The sequence below is a fragment of the Sus scrofa genome, chromosome 6 (genome assembly GCF_054392235.1).
Source record: "Sus scrofa isolate SSC_HxYL_T2T_F1_AM1 chromosome 6, Sscrofa_HxYL_maternal_Yorkshire_Landrace_v2.0, whole genome shotgun sequence".
NCBI classification, from domain to species: Eukaryota; Metazoa; Chordata; class Mammalia; order Artiodactyla; family Suidae; genus Sus; species Sus scrofa.
The window spans coordinates 1776791-1799615 of NC_139388.1; the positions used below are offsets into that span (position 1 = coordinate 1776791).

Genomic DNA, 22825 nt, shown 5'->3' on the forward strand with positions numbered 1-22825 from the left:
TGACCCGGTCCCTGCAGGTGCCTGCACATCCCGGAGCTGGAGGAGGCAGAGCGGTTTGCTGCGGAGCAGGGCCGGCTGATGCGGCTGCTGCAGGCCGTGTACCAGTGCGTGGCCGCCCACTCGGAGCTGCTCTGCTACCTGGTCATCATCCTCAACCACATGGCCACCGCCTCGGTCACCTCCCTCGTGCTGCCCGTGCTGGTCTTCCTGTGGGCCATGCTGTCCATCCCGCGGCCCAGCAAGCGCTTCTGGATGATGGCCATCGTCTTCACCGAGGTGGGCCTCGGCCGGGGGCCGGGGGCGCGGGGGGGGCGGGGTCCGGCGCCTCGCTGACCCCCTGCCCCGCAGGTCACGGTGGTCGCCAAGTACCTGTTCCAGTTTGGCTTCTTCCCCTGGAACAGCCACGCGGTGCTTCGGCGCTACGAGAACAAGCCTTACTTCCCGCCACGCATCCTGGGCCTGGAGAAGAGCGACAGCTACGCCAAGTACGACCTGCTGCAGCTCCTGGTGCTCTTCTTCCACCGCTCCCAGCTGCTGGTGAGCCCTGGCCGCCGGCAGCCACCCCAGCGCCAGTGCACGCGCGCACACGTGCACGCGCCCGGCCACCTGGTTCCAGGAGGCAGGCGGGGCCCAGCCTGGGCCTGGCCACGGCCACCTCGCCGGGTCTCAGTGCTGCCCCGTGCGGCCACGCAGGCCGCCTCACCCGCCTCCCTGTGTCCACAGTGTTACGGTCTCTGGGACCACGAGGAGGAGCCGCTCCCCAAGGAACACGACAGGGACGGGGCGAAGAAGGGGGCTCAGGAGCCAGCCCTGCCAGGACCCCTGGAGCCAGGGGTGGCCAGGGGCCCCAGTGAGGAGGACCTCCCGGAGCCCCGTGACAAGAGGCGTCTCAGCCTGCAGCTCAGGAGGAGGAAGAAGCGGAGCACAGCACCGAGCGCGCGGGCAGCCGTGGGTACGATGGCCTCCCTGTCCACCGCCAGCCCTGCCTCCAGCGGAGCCGCCGCCCCAGCCACGTCCCTAACACGCCCGCTGCGGGCGGCCCTGGGGTGGTGCCTGCGCTCAGGGTGCTGGTCTGTAAGGGAGGGCCCGCTCCAGAGCCTGAGCTGGGCCCAGCTGCCCACAGGCTCCCTCAGCGGCGGCTGCTCCCCCCACAGAGGACGAGGACGAGGACGGCGAGGCAGAGGCAGAGGCAGCCGCCTCGGGGAGACAGAAGAGGCGGCGGCGCCCCCGGGAACGAGTGAGGGCGCTGGGGGTCTGGCTGCAGAGCGTCTGCCTGTCTCTGTGAGTGAGCCGCCGCCGCCGCCGGGGGGTGGGGGGTTGGGGGGGTGGGGGGCGAGGAGCCGGGGCCGGGCTGAGCCCCTCGCTCCCCCGACCCGCAGGGCCCAGGGCGCGTACCGGCCGCTGCGGCGCTTCTTCCAGGACATCCTGCACAGCAGGTACCGCGCGGCCACCGACGTCTACGCGCTCATGTTCCTGGCCGACGTCGTCGACTTCATCGTCATCATCTTCGGCTTCTGGGCCTTCGGGGTGAGCGCCGGCTTCGGGGCCGCGTGCGCACAGAGCCCGGCAGCCAGGCCGGCGCCCCTGACCTCTGCTCTCCCGGCCGCAGAGACACTCGGCGGCCACGGACATCACGTCCTCCCTGTCAGACGACCAGGTGCCCGAGGCCTTCCTGGTGATGCTGCTGATCCAGTTCAGCACCATGGTGGTGGACCGCGCCCTCTACCTGCGCAAGACCGTGCTGGGCAAGCTGGTCTTCCAGGTCGTCCTGGTGCTCGCCATCCACGTCTGGATGTTCTTCGTCCTGCCGGCCGTCACCGAGCGGTGGGTGCGGGGCTCCCGCCCGGACACGCAGGGCGCTCGGCCGAGGCGGCCGGGCCCTGACCCGGCTCCCGTCCCGTCCAGGATGTTCAGCCAGAACGCAGTGGCCCAGCTCTGGTACTTCGTGAAGTGCATCTACTTCGCCCTCTCTGCCTACCAGATCCGCTGCGGCTACCCCACCCGCATCCTGGGCAACTTCCTCACCAAGAAGTACAACCACCTCAACCTCTTCCTCTTCCAGGGGTGAGTGCGGCGGGCCTGGGCGCGGGCAGGCGGCCGCCCTCCCTCCGGCCCTCCTGACGGTGCCGCGGCCCCGGGCAGGTTCCGGCTGGTGCCGTTCCTGGTGGAGCTGCGGGCGGTGATGGACTGGGTGTGGACGGACACCACGCTGTCCCTGTCCAACTGGATGTGCGTGGAGGACATCTACGCCAACGTCTTCATCATCAAGTGCAGCCGGGAGACGGAGAAGGTGCCGGCCCGACGCGGGGTCCCGGGGTCGCTCCTGGGCTCCACAGCCCGCGGCAAGGCCAGGGGGCACAAGGCACTTCTTAGGACAGTGGACGTGGCGCGCTCAGGCCTGCCCCTCGCCGAGGGGCCCACCCCGGGGCCGTGGGTCACAGGCAGGGGGTGGGGCGCACGCCAAAATGGTAACGGGGTTTTGCTCTTTTCAGCAGCTTTATTGCTACAGCTCCCCCTCCAGGCCCACCCGCTAGGTGCTGTCCACACAGCCACGGACGCAGTCCACTCTAGGGCGTGCTCCTTGACCCAAGAGAAGCCCCGTTACTGCGCGCCTTCAGTCGCCACCCCAGCCCCCAAGTGACCGTCCACTCGGGTTCGCCAGTTCCACATCCAGGCAGTCACCAGCAGGTGGCCGTCCGGGACTGACTCCCCGCTCTGCCCAAGGTGGTGGCTGGGTCACAGCTGAGCAGCGTTGCAAGCGAGAAGTCTTTTATTTGTCCAAAGCGCTGTTACAGCCATTCACGTCCAGAGCTGTGGCCACAGGTCCCGCCTTTGCTGAGCGCACCTCAGGGTGCAGCCCTGCAGGTGCCGAGGTGGCAGTACCATCCTGCCTGCTTCAGGGCAGTGCCTGAGGCGGTGCCTGCCCTGCCTGGGCAGGCAGGGTCTCCCTGGGATCCTGGTTCCGCTTCCTGGTGACTCAAGACATCAGGCGTGTTTCCCTGCTTCTGGGTCACGTGTGGGTCCGGTCTTCACGTGGGTGGCTCGGTATTCTGGGCATCACGGGTTTATCAGGTAGATGCGAGTCACCTTTAGTCAAAGGTAAGGTGCCACGTCCCTCTCGGGCAGATGCGTCCAGCTGCCCTTGCCCTGCTCTCGCCACGGCTGGGCGAGGGCTTGTCCCTGGGTTCTAGGCCACAGCCGTCTGTCCCCACGGCCAGAGCTTCAGTTTCCACATTCAGCCCCCGGCTGACTCCTTGGCCCACAGGGGAGGAGTGGGGGGACCCTGCCTGGCAGGTGACCTGTGCCCCTGCCCCCAGAACTACCCGCAGCCCAAGGGGCAGAAGAAGAAGAAGATCGTCAAGTACGGCATGGGCGGCCTCATCCTCCTGCTGCTGGTGGCCGTCATCTGGTTCCCGCTGCTCTTCATGTCCCTCGTGCGCTCCGTGGTCGGCGTCGTCAACCAGCCCATCGACGTCACTGTCACCCTCAAGCTGGGCGGCTACGAGGTGAGCAGCCCCACCAGGGAGGCGGGGGGGCGGGCGCCCTCTCGGACCAGGCGGGGCGTCTCACCGGGTCCCCTCCGCCAGCCGCTCTTCACCATGAGCGCCCAGCAGCCGTCCATCGTGCCCTTCACGCAGCAGGCCTACGAGGAGCTGTCCAGGCAGTTTGACCCCCACCCGGTGAGCGGCCCCACAGGCACCTGCCTGGGGCGGCGGGGGGGGGAGGGCGCACCCCGCTGACGTGCGTGCCGCCTGCGCCCGCCCAGCTGGCCATGCAGTTCATCAGCCAGTACAGCCCCGAGGACATCGTCACGGCGCAGATCGAGGGCAGCTCCGGGGCGCTGTGGCGCATCAGCCCCCCGAGCCGGGCCCAGATGAAGCGGGAGCTGTACAACGGCACCGCCGACATCACCCTGCGCTTCACCTGGAACTTCCAGAGGTGGGGGCCGGGCCGGGGGCCGGGGGCACGCGGACGCGCCGCCAGGGGTCTCACCACGCGCACCCCTCCGGCAGGGACCTGGCCAAGGGCGGCACCGTGGAGTACACCAACGAGAAGCACACCCTGGACCTGGCGCCCAACAGCACTGAGCGGCGGCAGCTGGCCAGCCTGCTGGAGGGCACCTCGGACCAGTCAGTGTGAGTGGGGGCGGGGCTGGGGGGGCCAGGGGCACCGGCGCCCTGGGCCCGGCCCGACCCGACCCGCCTGGCCTCCCGTAGGGTCATTCCTCGCCTCTTCCCCAAGTACATCCGCGCCCCCAACGGACCTGAAGCCAACCCCGTGAAGCAACTGCAACCCAGTGAGTGGGGCGGGGGCGGGGGCGGGGAGCTGGCCCCCCCCGCCCCGCGCTGGCCCTGACCCCTCGTGCTGCCCGCAGATGAGGAGGCCGACTACCTCGGGGTGCGTATCCAGCTGCGCAGGGAGCGTGTGGGCTCAGGGGCAGCTGGCTTCCTCGAGTGGTGGGTCATCGAGCTGCAGGACTGCCAGGCCCGCTGCAACCTGCTGCCCATGGTCATCTTCAGCGACAAGGTCAGCCCGCCCAGCCTGGGCTTCCTGGCCGGCTACGGGTGAGTGCCGCGCAGGTGCACGGGCGGGCGGGCGGGCGGGCGGGCAGTGGGGCGGCGGCGGCAGCGGGGGGGAGGGGGGCACCGGCCGTGACCCGCCGCCCCGCCCGCAGCATCATGGGGCTCTACGTGTCCATCGTGCTGGTCATCGGCAAGTTCGTGCGCGGCTTCTTCAGCGAGATCTCGCACTCCATCATGTTTGAGGAGCTGCCGTGCGTGGACCGCATCCTCAAGCTCTGCCAGGACATCTTCCTGGTGCGGGAGACGCGGGAGCTGGAGCTGGAGGAGGAGCTGTACGCCAAGCTCATCTTCCTGTACCGCTCGCCCGAGACCATGATCCAGTGGACGCGGGAGAAGGAGTAGGGCCGCGGCCCGAGGCTGCTGCGGGAGGAAGGACGCCGCGGGGACACCCCGCCCGGCGCGGGTCTGCTCGCCTCCCCACACGTACTGTAGCGTTTTCTAATTAAATGTTTTATTTATACACACGGGAGACCCTGCCCACTGCCGGTTCTTGCCTTCCTGGGGGCTCAGCTCTCGCCCACCTGGGCCTCCTCATCGCTCCCCAGCAGAGACGCCCAGGCCTCCTGCTCCGCGCTGGGCCTGGAGGAAGGACACGGTGAGGACGGACCCCCAGGAGCCCCCCACCCCGGCCCCCCCAGAGCGGGCCATACCTCTGGCTGCGGAGCTGGGCCTCGGCCAGGATGTAGGGCGGCAGAGGGTCCAGGGAAGGCTGAACACAGAGAGGCGGTGTGGGCACGGCGCTGCCGCAGAGCCAGGCCAGTGCCCCCCGCCTCCAGGGAGAAGGGCACCCCCTCACCATGTCCTTGAGGTTCACTCGGCAGCCGTAGCACAGCTGCTCGATGACGCAGGCCCGGGCGGCTTCCCTGTGTGAGAAGGCTCTGTGAGGGGGTGCTCTGGCCGGGGTGTACCCCACTGTGGGGAGGGGCACAGGACAAGGCGGGGACTCACCTGCAGCAGCCCTGGGCCCCGCCCATCTGTGCACAGCAGCAGGGCCCGTCAGCCGCCCCGGCCTCTGGGACGGGGGGCTGTGTTGGAGAGACGTGTGAGGTGGTCTGTGCCCCAAAAGCTGTGGCACTGTCTGCAAACAGAGACAAGCTGAGCCCCGACGTGCGCTCACCAGCGCCCCCCCCCCCAAGCACCCCGCCAGTGGCAGCACAGACCAGCCGTGTCCACGTCCAGAGCGCACATACAGAGCAGACAGCGGGGCCCCGGGGGGCCGGCCGCGAAGCCGTCCCTGGGGGCCTTGAGCAGCTTCTCGCTGGTCCTGGGGGCGGGGAGAGGAACCAGGACTCGGGCCACGGCCGCGGGGACTCCACACCCTCGCACCCCGCCTCCCCGCGGGGTGGAGGCGTCTCGCACCTGTACACGGTGCTGACGGTGGAGGGGAACCGCGCCTGCAGCCTGAGCAGGAAGGCCTCCATCAGCCGGTGGACGCTGGCCTTTTCAGGGGCCTAGAACAGTCGGACGGGGCAGCTGCCGGCGTGACGCCAGCTCAGAGGGGCAGCCCCAGGCCTGCTCGGGGCCACCTAGGGTGGGGGCCACAGGCTGCTCCACGCCATCGGCCCAAAAGTCAGCTGTGGAGCAGGCTGGGCCCCGTGTCTAAAGCACCCCTGTTGCTGAACAGCCTCCCTGAGACCAAGAACCCCGGACAGAGGTCCTCCCGCCCCCCACCCCGCCCTGCCAGCCTGCGTGTGCTCCCCGGCGGCCCACAGGCTGGGGTGGGGGCTGCCGCCGGCCCACCTTGGTGTCGATGGCCGGCGTGAAGACGGAGGGGACGGCGAACAGGCGGTTGTAGAAGGCGACCTCCTTCAGCGTGTGCTCACGCATGGGCCGCACCACCACCACGTCGCCGTGCCGCTCGTCCGAGAAGCCCTGCGGGAAGTGGGCAGCGTTCCTCACAGGCCACCCCGACACCGACGCGCCAGACGCTGTCCGAGGGCAGGGGGCCAGGCAAGAGGGGCCCGGCCCAGGGCAGCCCGCGTCCCTACCGTGTCCCAGGCGAGGAAGGCCCCTCTCCCCAGCGCCAGGCTGGTCAGGAGCCTGACGGCCAGGCGTGTGCAGCTGTCGCCCGTCATCACTTTGGAGTAGCCGTGGGTCCGGGCCACATGGAGCATCAAGTGGGTCCTGCAGGGCAGGGGTTCTGAGCACCAGGCCCTGAGGTGGGGCAGGGTCTCGGGGGCCCGGGCAGGGGGCTCACCGCAGCGTCTGCAGAAGCTCCTCCCTGGCCGTCAGCGTCTTCACCGAGTCGAAGAGTCTGCACAAAGCCTCGGTCTGGGTTGCCGTGGGAGGTGCAGCTGGGGGCTCGGGGTCCTTGGGGCAGGGATGGCTCAGCTGCTCCTCCCTCTCGGCCCCGAGGGCACACTGCTGCTGCAGGAAGTGGTCCACGGCCACCTTGTAGGCCGCCCCGGTCCCCGCCGGCTCCGAGGCACAGTGACGCAGCACCGACGGCGGAAGGCCGAACACCTGGCAGGGGTGGGGTGGGGAACAAGGTGGGCCGGCCAGCCTCCACGCAGCCCCGCAGCCATCCAGCGGCCACCTCCAGGGGCCTCTGACAGGGAGGGGCCTGCCCACCTCTTCCAAGGCAACAACGTGCCACGGGAAGCCGAGGGCATGCAGGACCAGCTTCACCTCTGCCAGGGTTTTCGCTCTGTCCGCGGCGCTCTGGCCACAGGCTGCTCCCTCTGAGCCACAGGCAGAAAGGAGAGTCGCGGCTTAGGCAAGGGCCGCAGGCAGTGGGCAGTGCCAAAGTCATTGCGCCCTGGCAGGCGGCAGACTCTGCAGAGACCACAGGACACTGACCCATGTCCCAGGGAGGTGTCTTCAGAGTGGCCGGTGCATCCCCTGTCCTGGCAAGGGGGCCGGGGCCAGGGCCCAGAGGAGAGGTCCCCTCGGGCAGCGAACTGGCCCTTCTCCCTCTGTGCCCAGGACCCTGGGGAAGAGGCTCCTGCCCCACCCGGCTGGTCAGACTCAGACAACAGCAGTGGTGTCTGCAGAGCGCCCGCGCCATCTCAAGAGAGGCCCCAACCACGGCTTTGGGGCCCGCCTGGAGCGCGAGGGCCCAGGAGGAGGCGTGCCCACACGTACCGTCAACATAGATGACCCCTGGCACGAAACGCAGTCTCTTGGCAGAATCTCGACTCAGGCCCTGGGAGGACGGGGCAGGGCCTCAGCACTAAGGCCGGAAGCCGCAAGATACCCTGCTGGCAGAGACCTTCACCGAGCCTGAACGCCGTCCAGCCAAGGGCAGTGATGCCCCCCCTGCACTGCAGGCTGGGCCGCACAGCCCAACAGGCTTCAAAGCCCCTGCCTGGGCTGCCCGTGTCCCTTGAGTAAAACCAGCCCGGCCGGGCCCTGCCGCTCCGAGAAGCGGCTGTGTCCACACTGCCCACCAGCCCGGACAATGCGACAGCAGCAGGAACAGTGGTGCCAGGTGCAGCAGAGACCTCCGGGGGGGGCGGCGCTGGCCTCACACCATCCAGCCAGGCTTAGAGGACCGTGAGGCAAAGGAGAAAACCAACCGCGACCGCCCTGGGTGCCTACTGCAATCCTTGCTCTAGGCGGTCCAGGCCCTCGCAGGGAGCGCAGGGTGCACCCACGTCCCAGCCCCCGCCCGGCCTCAGGCACGCCAGGCCTCCAGTGGCCCAGAGCACGGCCCTGGTTCTCAGCCTCGCACCTGCCAGCCTGAGCCCCTTCCGCTTCCCCGTCTGGGTCCAGACACACTCCCGGGACCAAGGGGAGGTCCGCGGCCTCCAGGACACCTGGCGCAGCCTCTGGGGCACTGCGCCCGCTTTCCAACAGCGCGTCTAAGCACTGGGGCACGGGGCAGGTGCTAAACCAGACACAGACGCCAGCCCGAGACCCTCAGGGTCGCATGTGGGGAGTGGGCCCACCTCTCCAGCCCCAGCAGGAGCCCTTTGCTGCCAGGGCCCCCCTGGAGCTGGCGGCTGGGTGCGGGAGGGTGGTGGAGACGTACCTCGAGGACCTGCCAGACCATGGAGCTGGACGAAGGCCCCCCAGACCACGCCAGCAGCACCTGGGGGAGAAGGCACGTCGCTGGAGGCCCCGCGCCTCCAACAGGAGGGCCGTCCCCCCGCCACTGCCCACGGCCGACCCCAGATGTGAGCCCTCCCCGCACCCCCCCCGCCCCTCGTGGTCACACACCTAGATTGGGGGGGTGCTGGTGGGACGCGGCTGGGACAGCCACGTACTCTACCTTCTCTCCTGGGAAGATCAGCCGGTTCTTCCCGAGCACGGCTCTGAACTTGTGCGTGTAAAACGCCTTGAAACAGTCCCTGCAACACAGACCCCGGCAGCTGCAGACCGGCCCGGCCGCCTGCCCCCTCCAGCATGGGGAGGCTGCTCCCCTGCAACAGCCGAGGCCCCACCGGGTAACATTTCCTTCCAGCAACTTCCACCTTTAAAAGCAACGTCGTGAAACGGAGGCTCTGCCCAGAGACCAGCGAGGAGCCGGTCGGTGGAGGGGTTCTCCCCAGCTGTGGCTGCACTAGGATGAGCCTCACGCCACAAGGGGAGGGCTGCCCGGGGGAACCCCCAGTTCTTACCAGTGTGAGCCAGAGCCCAGAAGGATGTGCACCAGAGCAGCAGGGCAGAGCCACCCCCACCCTTCCCCAAGCAGAGGGCGTGTCCCCTTCCGTGACCCCTGGGTGAGCAGCGCCACCTCCTGGGGGACAGGAGGAAGCACTGGGCAGGCTGGGGGGGGGAGGGTCAGGGAACTTGTGTCCTAAACCCCACACTGGCCTCTGGTGTGATGAGCCCACTGGGATCAGACACGTCTGAGAGGCTCCCCGAGGACCAGAGTGTCCAGGGCAGGGCCTGGGGCTCTGCATCCACGGCCAGAGTTCCAGCTGGTCCCAGGGCTCACTAGGTTAGAGGTTCTTAGCCTTGGCTGCACATCAGAATCACACAAGCCAACCGCATCAGAATTACCAGGGGGCGTCGTGACGTAGCAGTAATGACGCCGCCTAGTCTCCATGAGGACACGGGTTCTATCCCTGGCCTCACTCAGTGGGTTAAGGATCCCGAGTTGCTGTGGCTGTGGTGTAGGCCGGCAACTGCAGCTCCAATTCAACTCCTAGCCTGGGAACTTCCATCTGCCGCTGGTGCGGCCCTAAAAAGACAAAAACAAAAAACGCTACCAGGTCAGAGTTCCCACTGCGGCCCAGTAGTTAGCAAACTCGATGAGTATCCTTAAGGACTCGGGTTCAACCCCTGGCCTTGCTCAGTGGTTTAAGGATCCGGCGTTGCTGTGAGCTGTGGTGGAGGTCACAGAAGTGGCTTGGATCCCACGTTGCTGTGGCTGTGGTGTAGGCCGGCAGCTACAGCTCCAATTCGACCCCTGTCCTGGGAACCTCCATATGACGTGGGTGCGGCCCTTAAAAAGATAAAAGACAAAAAAAAAAAAAAAAAAAAAATCTACCAGGTAAGAGGCCCAGGCACCCACATTTGAACGCCCCCCGGCAGGAGTTTCCAAGGTGGTGCAATGGGACCAGCAGTTTCTCTGCGGCACTGGGACACAGGTTTGATCCCTGGCCTGGCACAGTGGGTTAAGGATCTGGCATTGCTGCAGGTGTAACTGTGGCCTAGAGCTGACCCCTGGGCTGGGGGGGTTGGGAAGTGGGTAGGGGCGCAAACAAGAAAAGAAAAAAAAAAAGGTCCCCAGGAAACCCAGAGGGCAGCCAAGGAGGAGAACAGTGCCCCAAGCCTATTTCGTTCTTCCTATTGGGACATGCTGGGTCACAGCAGTCCCCCGACACCTCACAGGCCCTCTGTGAGGGAGCTCGACACCTTTCACCCCAAAACACTGGGGCTCCAGGGACCCGAGGTGATCAGCCATGGGAGCGACTCCTAGAAGGTCAGGGCCCAGGAGGATCCCTGAGCCGACAGATGCTGGCGGGACCACAGGCCCCATGGCGGCAGACCCCATGCCCCAGCACCACTAGACTCCCGCACCCACCGTCCCTCGAGGCAGGCATGGCTGGGGCTCCCCACAGGCTGATGCTGGCCATCACTGAGGGTGCCTGTTCAAAGCCTGCACTGCCAAGACCTGTGGGCCCAGAACAGCTTCTCCCCTTCTCTTGGGACCAAGAGGCACGGTGGGGCAGCAGCTCTGGGACAGAAAGAGCCGCCACAGCCCCGTTTCTCCTTATGAGCGCGTTCTCCAAGCACATGGGCGAGATGGTCACTCCCGGTGCTCTCAAGGGGCCAAAGCAGTGAGCGCCCCGCCTAAACTGCACTTCCTGGGGGGGACGCAGCGAGTAGACGGGCAGGGGTGAGAAAGAAAGCCTGAGGAAAACAATTTACCCAGTCCCCTCAGTTTTTCTTTTGGACACTTAGAGAGCAGAGTCCAGGACTCTGGGAAACCAATTTAAAACGGTCAGCCAAGCCAAAACAACATTGTAAAGAAAAAACAGAACAGGAGCCATCAGGATCCCTGACTTCCGACTCTGCAAAGCTACAGTCATCAAAGCAGTATAGTACTGGCACAAAACCAGGAATACAGATCAATGGAACAGGATAGGAAGCCCAGAAACAAACCCACACTCCCATGATTCAACTGACCTACAAGAAAGGAGGCAAGAATGCAGTGGAAGAAAGACAGTCTCTTCCATAAACGGTGCTGGGGAAACGGGACAACACATGTAAGAAAATGAAAGTAGAACACTTTCTAACACCACACACAAAAGTAAACTCACAATGGATTAAGACCTAAATGTAAGGCCAGATGCTATCAAACTCCCAGAGGAAACACACGCAGAAGGCTCTTTGACATAAATCACAGCAACAGCTTGTTTGACCCACCTTCTAGAATAATGACAACAGAGACACAAATAAGGAGTTCCTCCTGTGACGCAGCAGAGACACTTCCGACTAGGAACCATGAGGCTGCGGGTTCAATCCCTGGCCTTGCTCAGGGGGTTAAGGACCCGGCGTTGCTGTGAGCTGTGGTGGACGTCACAGACGCAGCTCGGATCCTGTGTTGCTGTGGCTGTAGTGTAGGCTGGCAGCTGTAGCTCTGATTCGACCCCTAGCCTGGGAACCTCCATGCCGCAGGTGCAGCCCTAAAAAGACAAAAAAAAAAAAAAAAAAAAAAAGACACAAATAAGCAATAAGCTAACGGGACCTTATTAAACTCAAAAGCTTCTGCACAGGAGTTCCCGTCGTGGTGCAGTGGTTAACGAACCCGACTAGGAACCATGAGGTTGCGGGTTGAGTCCCTGCCCTTGCTCAGTGGGTTAAGGATCCAGCGTTGCCGTGAGCTGTGGTGTAGGTCGCAGATGCGGCTCGGATCCTGCGTTGCCGTGGCTCTGGCGTAGGCCAGTGGCTGTAGCTCTGATTTGACCCCTAGCCTGGAAACTCCATATGCTGCGGGAGCGGCCCAAGAAATGGCAAAAAGACCAAAAAAAAAAAAAAAAAAAAAAAGAAGCTTCTGCACAGCAAAGAGACAACCCACAGAATGGAGGCGATTTTTGCAAATGACTCAGCTGACAAAGGTTTAATCTCCAAACAACTCAACAACAAAAACAAACAACCCAATTGAAAAATGGGCAGAAGATGTAAATAGACATTTCTCCAAAGACATACAGACGGCCAGCAGGTACATGAAAAAATGCTCAACATCACCAATTATTAGAGAAATACCAACCAAAACTACAGTGAGGTACCACTTCACACCTGTCAGAATGGCCGTCATTAACAAGTCAACAAACAACAAATGCTGGAGAGGATGCAGAGAAAAAGGAAGCCCCCTACACCGCTGGTGGGGATTTACAACCACTATGGGAGGCGTGAGCCGCCCCACCCCTGTGCTCTTAAGTGGCTAAGGCTGTGAGTTCCCTGCCTAAAATGTATTTCCCGGTGGTATACACCACGTCTAATTCGGACAAAACTTTCAATGAAAAGGACACATGCACCCATATGTTCATTGCAGCACCATCCACAACAGCCAAGACATGGAAACAACCTAAATGTCCATCAACAAACGAATGGGTTAAGAAGATGTGGTGCGTGTATACGATGGAATACTACTCAGCCATCAAAAAGGACAAAATAATGCCATTTACAGCAGCACGGATGGAACTAGAGACTCTCACACTGAATGAAAAGTCAGAAAAACTGACACCACATGATATCACCTACATATTAAGTCTAAAATATGGCACAAATGATGGAGTTCCTGTTGTTGATCAGAGGAAACAAATCTGACTAGTATCCAGGAGGAAGCAGGTTGGATCCCTGGCCTCGCTCGGTGGGTTAAGGATCTGGTGTTGCTGTGGCTGTGGTGTAGCCCAGCAGCTACACCTCCAAATTGACCCCTAGCCTGGGAACCTCCATATGCCAGGGGTTCAGCCCTAAAAAAAAAAAAAAAAAAAAAAAAACAAATACAAGACCAAAAAATAAAATAATTAAATAAGATATGGCACAAATGATCTATCTACACAACAGAAACAGCCCATGGACATGGAGGACAGACTTGTGTCTGCCAGGGAGGAGGGGGAGGGGGAGGGACTGGGAGTTTGGGGTCAGAAGATGCAAACTATTGCATTTGGATGGATACGCAATGAGATCCTGCTGTGCAGCATAGAGAACTATATCCAATCACTTGTGATGGAACAGAACAGAGGACAATGTAAGAAAAAAAAGTACATAAAACTGCACAGCAGAATTTGGCAGAATTTGACGTGGTAAATCTGCTATAATAAAATAAAAACTTTAAATATAAAACTGTCAGCCACTCATTCAATAAGCGTTCTTTGCTATACAAAGCATGCACCACCACCAGAAATTAACAGGAATAAAACGGGAGACAGACCCTGTCCTTGGGCACATGATCAAACACCTGGAGGGTTTTCATTCCAGGGTTATGTGAGGGACCACAAAGGGCTTCAGATAAAACAGAACACGCTCAGGCCTCTCTGGGACTAAGGCTCCCCTCTGCCCAAAGCCTCAGAGCTGGAGGAAGAGACTAGAGCCCTCCTTCCATCCTCCCTGTCTCACAAGTAAAGCAAGCATCATCCAGAACACCTGCCAAAGATCCCAGGCTGCTCTCATCTGCCCTAGATGTGTTCCTGCTGCCGGGATGGCGCTTCCCCCCTACCCCGCAGCACCTGCATTCCCAACTCTCCCCATAAGCTCCATCAATACCTTCCTGCCACCTGATCCACGGCTGGATAATGGAGAAAACAGATCCTGACCCATGGAGAACGGTACTCACATCAGGAACCAACACCTACACACACACCCATCCCCCACTCCCCAGTCCCGGAACGTACGAACGAAAAGGAAAGGGACAAAAGGCTTTCCAATGCCGAGAAATTAAGCCAGAGATGCGGGGGCAGCCCTGGCTGCTGAGTGAGGGCTCACCTGCAGAAGGCATCTCCTGCTCGGATCACCACGACAGGCAGGCCTTCCTTGCACTTCACACACTTCTGCTCACGGCTTTGGAAAGGGGAAGAAAAAACAGGAAAGCAAATTACACCTCCTCCCAAGGGCATCAGGGAGATGGGAGCCTGCTTCTTACCCCAAGCTGCCGTGCGAGAGATCAAATGGGGGTTATACCCCAGGAAACAGGGCTTTTGTCTTATCCTAACTACCACTCTGAGGAAAGGCCAGGGACCGAAGGGGATTTTAGTCTGCTAAAGCCGGTTCAGTGGCCTCTTAACGGCCACCTCTCAGTCTCTCAGGGGCTGGCAGAAGAGAGACAACTTCCGTGCGGCCCAGAAGGGAGAAGTGGAGTCAGTGGGTGGAAGAGAAAGGGGCTCCGACTTTCCTGAGTAAGGGGAGCGGCGAAGCCGCCCTACTGGCTGCAAGAATTAAAGGTGGGAGAGCGCAGAGCGAGCTTCTCCCTGCAGTGCTCAGCGCCGGCCCGCCAGGCACTCCCGCGGTGCTGCGGTGGGAGATTCGGCCCCCGACGGAGGCCCCCCGACGCCCAAGGCCCGCCCTCGGCGGACGCCGGGATTCCCGGAGCGCAGCCCCCGTGACTGACCACAAAGCGCGGGTCCGCCTCACGGGGCAAGAGCTCGCCGCCGGCCGGAGGGGAAGCCGCCCAACTCTTACCCGGGCCGTGAAGGCTGCAGGCCCTCGGGCGAGGGCTCCCCGTAGTCCTCGTCCACCTCGCACATGGCTTCGCCAAGTCGCTCCTTAAACCGCAGCGGCGAGGCGCGCTCCGACTACGTCACCGCGGCGCGGGCGCGGCTGTGACGTCCAGGGGGGCGGGGTGGCCGCTGGCGTTCTCTATGACGTCACCGAGACGCCAGCGCGACTGTGACGCGAGGGTCTGGGACGGGCGCTCCCTGTGACGTCAGCTCGGCGCCGTCGCGGCTGTGACGCGCTGGCCGGGCCGGGCAGGGCCGGGACAGGGGCGGCGGCGGCGGCGGCGGCGGCGGGCCGGCCCCGGGATGGCGATGTTCCGCAGCCTGGTGGCGTCCGCTCAGCAGCGGCAGCCACCGGGCGGGCCTGCGGGCGGCGACAGCGGTTTGGAAGCGCAGTACAGCTGCCCCATCTGCCTAGAGGTCTACCACCGGCCCGTGGCCATCGGCAGCTGCGGCCACACGTGAGTGCGCCGGCCTTCAGGAGGCCGCGGGGTCGGGCACCGCCGCGGGCAGGGCCCTGCAGCCGCCCTGGCACAGCCCCGGCGCGCGGAGAACTTAGGGGGCGGGAGGGCGCGGGGCCCCTGGGGCAGAGCCGTTTCTGCCCTTTGGGGCGCGTTCATCCGCCTCAGCCCAGCCTCCTGCCCGCCCGCCCTGGGCTCTCGACCCGACCCCTCCGTTGTCAGACCGGGCCGACCAGCAGCCCTGCCCGGTGTCGGGTGCCCCGGGGGCCGCTGACGGCCTCGGCAGGCCTCCCTGGGGACTCAGAGCGCAGCAGGCGCGAACTCTGCGCCGGTCGCCTTCGATCTGGTCCCGTGGAGACCGGGGTGGACAGTTGTAAATAAATGTCTTGTAGCTTTTGCTGTCAACTCTTTTTCGGACCCGCTGTCTGCCTGTCTTGACTGCAGAGGAGAGGAGTTCCCTAAAGTTGGGGCATAGGCTTGTTTGGAGTCTGATGCTGTTTTGTTTTGATGGAGAACTTGGGTCTCATCCATCACTGACCAGCCATGCAGGCTGGCCCCCAGGAGACCAGGTGCCACACACCTTGTTAAAGGTTTCCAGCTGTGCCAGGACCCGGTGGTTTCAGGAACGGAAACCTGAGCATGCGGCTCTCCTTCCCGATGAGCACCGCACTCCAGTCTTCTGGGAGCTGCCAGCCTGGCTGGGAGGGGGCCGAGATCAGAGTGCCTGCTCTCCAGCTCTCCTGAGCTCTGAATAATACAGCTCTTGAGTGAAATTAGCAGGGTGGGGAGAGGGGGCAGGAGGGCCCGGCTGCCAGCAGAGCTGCTGAAGAGGTGGGGCCAAGTGCACCCAGGCTGGTAGGAGGCCCTAGCACATTTTGCAAACAAAGCCAGCTAACCTGGAAGGAGCTGGACCTGCTGAGTGTGTGCTGCTCATCACCCAGGGAGGTGGCATCCATGGTGTCAGGAGCTGGGAAGCCTGCACACGCAGACACGCACACACATACACAGCATGCGCATGGCAGGACAGGCACCTGCTCACACCCAGGGAGCCCTGCGGGCTTGTCCTGAAGGTGCACTGTGTGTCCCTTCTCCAGGCCGTTTGTGAGGTGTTGGCGGGGCGGCCTCTGCACAGAGCTTCCTTCTTGTAAGCACACACTCGTGGGTGTTGTAAGCTCTGCTCGGCATCTTTCAGCCCGTCCCTGAGGGAACTGCAGGGCTGTCCCGGGGCCTAATTTTAGAAAGCCTTTCCTAGGCTTCAGTTGGTTTCAACACTCACCCAGCCCCGCTGGGCTGTGGTGGTTTGGCTCTTCTGCTCAGCACAAATCTGTTTTCGCTTTTTCCGATTAAGTGTTTTCTGAAAAAGTGGTTTTCGGAATACAGACCCACACAAACTGTTGTGAAAGCATATCCTTCTGTACCCCCGTTCTCCCCCCAAGGCCTTTCTTGGCGTAGTCTGATCCCTCCTCCTGTTTCTAAGACTGGTCCTGCAAGTGTCTCTTCTTGGCTTCTGCCTTCAAAAGAATTTCTCCCTGACTCTGCCTGCTGGTTTAAACAAACCTCCTGGCTGTTCCCCCTCTGCCTCTTACTTTCCCTGAGTCTCTCATCCAGTGTCTTGAAGGCCCGTGTGAACACAACGAACAGGAAAGATTTGGAGGCACGTGTTTTCCTTTAGCGAGTCTGCTGATGGTCTGGTACTTCCCCTCCCCGGTGCCCTGTCTGTGAGCAGTTCCCTTCCACAAAATCGGCTTCTGGTGGTGAGAGCAGCCCCGACGGGGGCAGATACTACTGCTCCAGCACCAGGCAGACGGGACAGGTGACAGGCAGGGCTTTGGGGCAGGAGGCCCCTCGGTGGAGAGCGTGGAAGTGACCCCAGGCAACCCCCCGAGGCCCCAGAGGGAGCCTGTTACGGTCTCAGTCTGGGACATCCTGGGCGGTGAGCCGCATCCGGAACCAGAAGCTGCTCGGCTTGTTTACAACCCTCTGATGAAGCCTCTCCTGAGAGCTACAGGCCAGGCCTCCAGATCCTTGGGGACGGCCCGGGAGCGGTGGCGGGCAGGGGGCCGTCCTGCCTCCTCCCGCTGGAGGCTGCTCATCCTGAGCACACGCAGGATGCCCGGACTTGTGTTTCATGACACGGCAGCTCCAGCGCCGGAGCCAACAGCTCAGGACCGAGAGGAGCCTGGGTGCCTGCCTCAGACCCTCCGTCACCCCGCATCTGCTCAGGCCAAGCCAGAGCCCTTCTTCCTGGGCAGGGGGCAGTGACCCAGGGCTGGTGACACTCTCTGGCCAGCTTTGGCCCTGCCCCATCCAGTGAGTCCTGGGCCCTGGGCCTGCGGGTTCCGCCCACCAGTTAGTGATTTTCCGCCCCAGAGCTTAGGGAGGGGAAGGCCTCCAGGGTCCCCCTGGACCCCCTGAGGTGTCGTCATCGCCACGTGGCAGTGAGACAGGCAGGCTGAGCCCTGGGCCACCTCCTGCAGCCTGGGGGTCACAGCTACAGCTTGGCCCACACCGCAGGCTCGGCAGGGGGCCCAGAAACCCACGGCTAGGCAGGGTCACGGGCCCTCTGCAGCCAGACAGTGTGATCCAGCCCGAAGAACTCAGGCCGTGCCCTGCCTGCAGGTTCTGTGGGGAGTGCCTCCAGCCGTGCCTGCAGGTGCCATCCCCCCTGTGCCCGCTCTGCCGCCTGCCCTTCGACCCCAAGAAAGTGGACAAGGCCACCCACGTGGAGAAGCAGCTCTCGTCCTACAAGGCGCCCTGCCGAGGCTGCAGTAAGAAGGTATCCACCCCAGGGCCTTCCCGACCGGGAGCGGCTCTCCACTGCAGGGAGGAGCTGGCACCGCTGGCTCCTTGCCTCTTGAGCAACCCGCTGCTCCCACGCTCCCTGTGGGCCCTGCCGCCTGTCCTCTACCCCGCGGCCTGGGCTCTGAGCTGTGGCTTCTGCGGGGACACGGCTGCGCTGCAGCATCCCCAACCCGGATGCAGCTTCAGCACCCCAGTGTGCCTCGCCCCGTGGCTCCGTGGCCTCGGGCCTCTCACCCGCCAGCCCGCCGTGTCCGTTCTGCACACGGGCATCCCCCACGCACACACATCACCTCCCGGGACCCAGCTGGGAAACGGAGTCTGAACTCAGGTTTTAGATTTCACCACCTCTCAGGTTGGCAAGTTCTGCTGACTGAGCACAGTAGGAGGTGGCCCCCGGTTGCCTTGTCCTCAAGGTCAAAGGTCTGAATGTCCAGGGGTGCCCTGAGCTTCACCACGAGGGGCCCTCTCTGTCTCCGTCTGTCTCCCCATCTCCGTGCTGTCTCTCTGGCTCTCTCCCGGGACCTGTGCGTCCCTTCCCTGCCCCGTTCTGAGCCGGTTCCCACCTTCAGTCCAAGCAGGCGACTCGGGCAGCCAAGGAGGTGGTTTTGTTTGGTTTTCCCTCTTGGCGAGCCGTCTCTCGGGTGGCCGGATGGCTAGGAGAGTTTTGTCTGTCAGCTCCCACTGTGAGGGGGATTTTTCCCAAATAAACACCCTCTCTGTTCCCTGCCCCTTGCAGCCCCCAGAGACCCCAGCAGGGCTCTGCTCTTGTCCAGTGGCTGGAGCCCGGGTCACCTCCCGCTGTAGCTCATTAGCCTTCAGGGCCCTGAGTCTGTGTCTCCCTCCCGTGCCCGTTGTCCAGCAGGGACGCCAGGGGCCCCTGGCACCTGCCTTCGCGGCCCTGCTCGCCAGCTGCCCTCGCATCCTCTGGAGCCTGAGGCCCGGCCAGCGCCGCCTGACCCACCCTCTCACTTCCTAGGTGACCCTGGCCAAGATGAGGGTGCACGTCGCCTCCTGCGTGAAGGTCCAGGAGCAGATGGCCAGCTGTCCCAAGTTCGTCCCCGTGGTGCCCACGTCCCAGCCCATCCCCAGGTAGGCCGTCTCGCCGGGCGTCCCTCTGCCCTCGGGAGGCGGGGGGCTGCCGCGCCTGCTCTGTGGAGGCCCCAGGCCAGCAGGGCAGCGCTGGCCCCACACAGGCCCCATCGGGGAAGGAGCGGGGCCAGGGGTTGGCCAGGCAGGAGTCAGTGGTCGGGCGTGCGGAGGCGAGCGGGGGCCCCACGGCAGCCACGGGCCGCAAAGGTGGTCAGCGCCACTCACCCTCCGCCCGCCCCAGCGCCGTCCCCAACAGGTCCACCTTCACCTGCCCATACTGTGGCGCCCGCAACCTGGACCAGCAGGAGCTGGTGAGGCACTGTGTGGACAACCACCGCAGCGACCCCAACCGCGTGGTGAGCGCGCCCGCCGCCCAGCTCCCTGCCCCCCAGTCCCCAGGCCCGGGCCCGGTGGGCTCACTGCCACTCTGTTCCAGGTGTGCCCCATCTGCTCGGCCATGCCCTGGGGTGACCCCAGCTACAAGAGCGCCAACTTCCTGCAGCACCTGCTCCACCGGCACAAGTTCTCCTATGACACCTTCGTGGTAGGCGGCCCGCCCTACGCCCTCTCCCAGCTCACTAGGGCCCAGGGCTCTGGGTTTGTCCTGTGGGTCCCTCGTCACCAGGCCAGCAGGCTCTCCTTCCCCGGGGCCTCGGGGCACAGGCCCATCTTGGCGCCTGCTGGGGAAGCGCCTCAGAGGCTTTCCGCCTGGGCGCCCGCAGCCTCCAGCCCTGCTCCTGAGTCTGCGGGGAAAGGACAGCTCCCATGCCGCCCACACGTCCCGCACAGTCCGCATGGCCCTGGGCCGCTGGGCGTCGCGCTCAGGACAGCCACTGTCCCCACAGAGCAGTCGCCACAGGGCGCCGGGCACCCCGTGACCGTGCGCCCCCCTGTCTTCCAGGACTACAGCATCGATGAGGAAGCCGCCTTCCAGGCCGCCCTGGCCCTGTCTCTCTCCGAGAACTGAAGGGGCCGCGGCGCCAGCCCTCGCCTCCAGGGACAGGGCCCACCAGCCCCCTGGGGCCCGAGCCTGCCCGGGACCGCGCCTCACGGCTGCAGGAGGAGAGGCCGCGCCATCCCACCGCCCGGGCTCCTGCTGAGTCGCACCGACTCCTCGGTGCTTCGGGCCGAGCAGGTGACCTCGCGGCCCGGCCGCCTAGACAGAGCGCAGCGTCTGTCTCAAAGCCATGCCGTCCTCCCCCCGCGGAGAGGACCGCTCCGGCCGCCGGGCAGGGAGGCGCGGAGGGGGCGTCCGGCCTCGTGCCCTCGGTACCGGCTTTTGTGATACCCAGAGGTTCCGGCACTTTTCTACGTTACCCGCTGGGCTAACTTCTCACATTTTGTAGAAGCAGAGACACGGCAGTTACTCTTCATGTCGCAATACCTGTGTTTGACTAGGAACAATAGTATTTTTATGGAACGTTTACAAAATTATATTTTTTAAAAAAATCAAAAATGAATGGTTGTGGGATCAGGGGTTGGCAGAGGCACAGGCGGGGCAACTGCTGCTGACACAGTGAAGGCAGGGTCTCACTCTGTGCAGGGACCGGGGTGGCTGTGTCCCCAGGTCACCTCACCATGTCCCAAGGTCCCTGTGGCTGCTCTGTCCGTTGCCCGCGACAGGAGCAGGAAGAAATCCCAACGCCTGGCCACCTGCGGCGGCGGCTGGGCCTGCCCCTGGCCTCCCCAGAGTGCAGGGGCCTCCTCCCACCGGATCCTGGCCTCCGCCCCGCTATCACTGTTCCAGAGCTGACCACGGCCCGCTGCGGGCAGGGCCACACCCAGCGGTAGCAGAGCACAGGGGGCCCGGGCCAAAAACTGCTCATCAGCACTCTTGTTTGGTTCATGGCATAAATTATTGCTGTCGTAAAAAAAATTAAAACATTTCAGAGCATCTCTTGCGCCCTGGCCAGTGTCTCCTTCAGCAGGTGCCGTACACGGGGTTCCCTGCACCATCCCCTGCTTGAGGCGCGTAGGCGTGCGGCCCAGGGCACGGCGGGCCTCAGGCCCCCCCCGGGGAACGGCTGCCGGGAGAGGCAGCCAGCCTACAGGGACGTTGCCACGTCTGGGAAGAGCTGAGCTGGGGCCCCAGCCGGTCCTGCCGCCTCCCCCAGGCCGTCCCCCCCGGCCAGTCTGCCTCCCCCGTGACCAGCCTGGGTGGTGGCTCTCGCATCCCGGAGGCTGGCAGACCGGGCACGTTCCCAGGCTGGGTCCCGGGGCCCAGAGGGGGCTGGGGGGCCCTGGGACGCCCCTGGAGTGAAGGCCCCTGTCCCTGGTCCTCCTGTGGTGCCACCCTCCCCGCTGCTGGCTCAAGGCGCTCCTCAGCTTGTGGCCCAGTGCGTGCCCTCAGCCCTGAGCCTGCCAGCTCAGCACCCAGCCCTCCTCTGGCAGGTTCACCCAGCCGGTGATCTGCGGCCACCGCCCATGCCACGGGCCCCTGCCGTCCTCAGTCCCTGTGGGGCTTTACAAAGTGAGAGGACTCACTTTGCAGTCGGGGTCCTGATGGCTGCCCATCGGAGTGCGGCCGTGCTCCCGCCGGGCCAGCCCTGCTTCCCCAGGCCGGAGCCTTCTCTGAGGAGAAGGTGGGTCAGCTGAGCTTTACCACTGGAGAAGTGTCCCGAGCGTGCACCCACCCGAGGGGACAGTGGCCTGGGCTGTAGTTACCCCCTTTAGAGGCCTTTGTTAGGAGCCACCAACCCCACCCTCCCCTCCGACCGCTCCGTGACCCCACTGGCCACCGTCAGCCCATCTGTGCTGCCACCTTCTGGAAGGAGGCCCCTGACACGGCTCCTCCGGGTCCATCCTTGGCTCCCCCAGGGCTGATGGGGCAGGAGAGAGAGCTGGGTACCACTCGTGCAGGAGGTGGGGGGCTGGCACCTTGGCCCCAGAGGTGCAGACTCAAGGCCATGTTCCCAGGCCTCACTGAGGGGCAGAGGGGTCAGGGCCCATCAGCACCCAGGGGAGCCTCGGGGTGGCACCGGCCAGTCATCTGGGGCCTGGAGCCAGCTGGGCATCGCTGGGACCAGCTGGGCTCCAGATGCCAGGTAAGATGCTGCCCCACCCTGTCTCCACCCTCCAGCTCAGCACCTTAGTCCCCTGGGACGACACCGAGCCTGACAGTCCAAAGGGCGGGGCTCCCAGGGCCACCGCACCTGCCTTCATCCGGGACCTGTCCTTTCCTCCCCAGAGTGGCCGTGGCTCTGGGCTGCCGCGCCAGCCCATGTCCATCCCCAGTCAGGCCTCGAGCCCTCAGAGCGGGGCTGGTCCAGGTCTGTTCGCCACCGGGGCCACCAGCCAGGCCTGTCCCGCACCCGCCCCGCCGGCAGCTTGGGGAGAGGGCAGGCTGCTTTCACACTCCCGTCAGGACCCCCGGGGCCCTTGGAGTCCCAGGGGCAGCTTTGGGGCTGTCTGGGCAGGTCTGACCTCACCAATGCCCTTGGGGAGGTGATGGCCGGGTGACCGTCTGCACGTGGCACCGTGTGGAGGCCTCAGCACCTGCCATTCACCGAGGGCTCCTGGCCGCGGCCACTCAGGCCTGGGAGGAACAGGGTGTGGGCAGGTCCATCTTAATGCTGCCTGACACTCCAACAGTCCGCCTGAGGACACCTGCCGAGAGCCACAGGGCAGTATCCACGTGGCCTCCTGCTCGTCCCTTCCACCTCGGGCACAGGACACACAGTCACAACTGCCCGATGACTCAGCATCTAGGACAGATGCCAGGGTGGGGCACGAGAGTGAAGCCCAATACGGGGCAGGGGGGCGCAAGGAGGCTAGCCGTCGG

The 22825-nt window shown here is 64.1% G+C and overlaps 3 protein-coding genes across 26 annotated transcripts in view; 2 read left to right on the plus strand and 1 right to left on the minus strand.

Annotated features, from left to right (window-relative positions):
• The window catches only part of PIEZO1 (piezo type mechanosensitive ion channel component 1), a 51905-nt gene extending 46853 nt beyond the window's left edge, over window positions 1-5052 (plus strand). For 12 of the 17 annotated variants that reach the window (XM_084959214.1, XM_084959208.1, XM_021093656.2 and 9 more), the window contains 15 exons: window positions 18-276; window positions 349-537; window positions 724-952; window positions 1155-1281; window positions 1380-1527; window positions 1610-1824; window positions 1906-2064; window positions 2143-2290; window positions 3318-3506; window positions 3588-3680; window positions 3767-3939; window positions 4014-4136; window positions 4218-4297; window positions 4376-4565; window positions 4676-5052. In XM_084959214.1, coding sequence (XP_084815340.1) covers window positions 18-276; window positions 349-537; window positions 724-952; window positions 1155-1281; window positions 1380-1527; window positions 1610-1824; window positions 1906-2064; window positions 2143-2290; window positions 3318-3506; window positions 3588-3680; window positions 3767-3939; window positions 4014-4136; window positions 4218-4297; window positions 4376-4565; window positions 4676-4925 — 2572 coding nt within the window. In that variant the 3' untranslated portion in view covers window positions 4926-5052. The remainder of the gene's footprint in view (window positions 1-17; window positions 277-348; window positions 538-723; window positions 953-1154; window positions 1282-1379; window positions 1528-1609; window positions 1825-1905; window positions 2065-2142; window positions 2291-3317; window positions 3507-3587; window positions 3681-3766; window positions 3940-4013; window positions 4137-4217; window positions 4298-4375; window positions 4566-4675) is intronic. The other 5 variants (XR_014805237.1, XR_014805238.1, XR_014805239.1 and 2 more) reach the window with 1 other exon arrangement.
• CTU2 (cytosolic thiouridylase subunit 2) lies at window positions 2478-14989 on the minus strand. 8 transcript variants are annotated; one of them, XM_021093659.2, is made up of 16 exons: window positions 14658-14989; window positions 13965-14039; window positions 8797-8875; window positions 8557-8616; window positions 7668-7728; window positions 7155-7264; window positions 6781-7046; window positions 6572-6707; window positions 6324-6455; window positions 5943-6034; window positions 5744-5847; window positions 5532-5661; window positions 5380-5446; window positions 5234-5292; window positions 5078-5162; window positions 2478-4814 (listed from the first exon to the last, which is right to left on the minus strand). In XM_021093659.2, exons 1-15 carry the CDS (start codon window positions 14720-14722, stop codon window positions 5090-5092), a joined length of 1509 nt encoding a protein of 502 aa, XP_020949318.1. In that variant the 5' UTR covers window positions 14723-14989; the 3' UTR covers window positions 2478-4814; window positions 5078-5089. The 8 variants fall into 8 exon arrangements, 7 of the variants coding, with proteins under 7 accessions (XP_020949318.1, XP_084815460.1, XP_084815458.1 ...); XM_084959334.1 differs by having other exon boundaries at window positions 8745-8875; window positions 14658-14748; XM_084959332.1 differs by lacking the exon at window positions 2478-4814 and adding an exon at window positions 11403-11662 and having other exon boundaries at window positions 5018-5162; window positions 14658-14748.
• Window positions 14960-20938, plus strand: RNF166 (ring finger protein 166). Its single transcript, XM_021093662.2, has 6 exons — window positions 14960-15153; window positions 17773-17929; window positions 18932-19044; window positions 19286-19400; window positions 19481-19588; window positions 19946-20938. Exons 1-6 carry the CDS (start codon window positions 14999-15001, stop codon window positions 20009-20011), a joined length of 714 nt encoding a protein of 237 aa, XP_020949321.1. The 5' UTR covers window positions 14960-14998; the 3' UTR covers window positions 20012-20938.
• Window positions 20939-22825: the final 1887 nt, after the last annotated feature.

What these genes read in the sequence shown, in the direction of transcription:
- CTU2 (XM_021093659.2), bottom strand. Translation starts at nt 14,722, where the DNA reads ATGTGCGAGGTGGACGAGGACTACGGGGAGCCCTCGCCCGAGGGCCTG. An exon ending in TGGTCTGGCAGGTCCTCGAG is followed by an intron (nt 7,729 to 8,556) that starts GTACGTCTCCAC and finishes CCGTCCTCCCAG; the next exon opens with GGCCTGAGTCGAGATTCTGC. An exon ending in CGCCGGCCATCGACACCAAG is followed by an intron (nt 6,035 to 6,323) that starts GTGGGCCGGCGG and finishes CGACTGTTCTAG; the next exon opens with GCCCCTGAAAAGGCCAGCGT.
- RNF166 (XM_021093662.2), top strand. Translation starts at nt 14,999, where the DNA reads ATGGCGATGTTCCGCAGCCTGGTGGCGTCCGCTCAGCAGCGGCAGCCA. An exon ending in ACGTCCCAGCCCATCCCCAG is followed by an intron (nt 19,045 to 19,285) that starts GTAGGCCGTCTC and finishes CGCCCGCCCCAG; the next exon opens with CGCCGTCCCCAACAGGTCCA. An exon ending in TCTCCTATGACACCTTCGTG is followed by an intron (nt 19,589 to 19,945) that starts GTAGGCGGCCCG and finishes CCTGTCTTCCAG; the next exon opens with GACTACAGCATCGATGAGGA.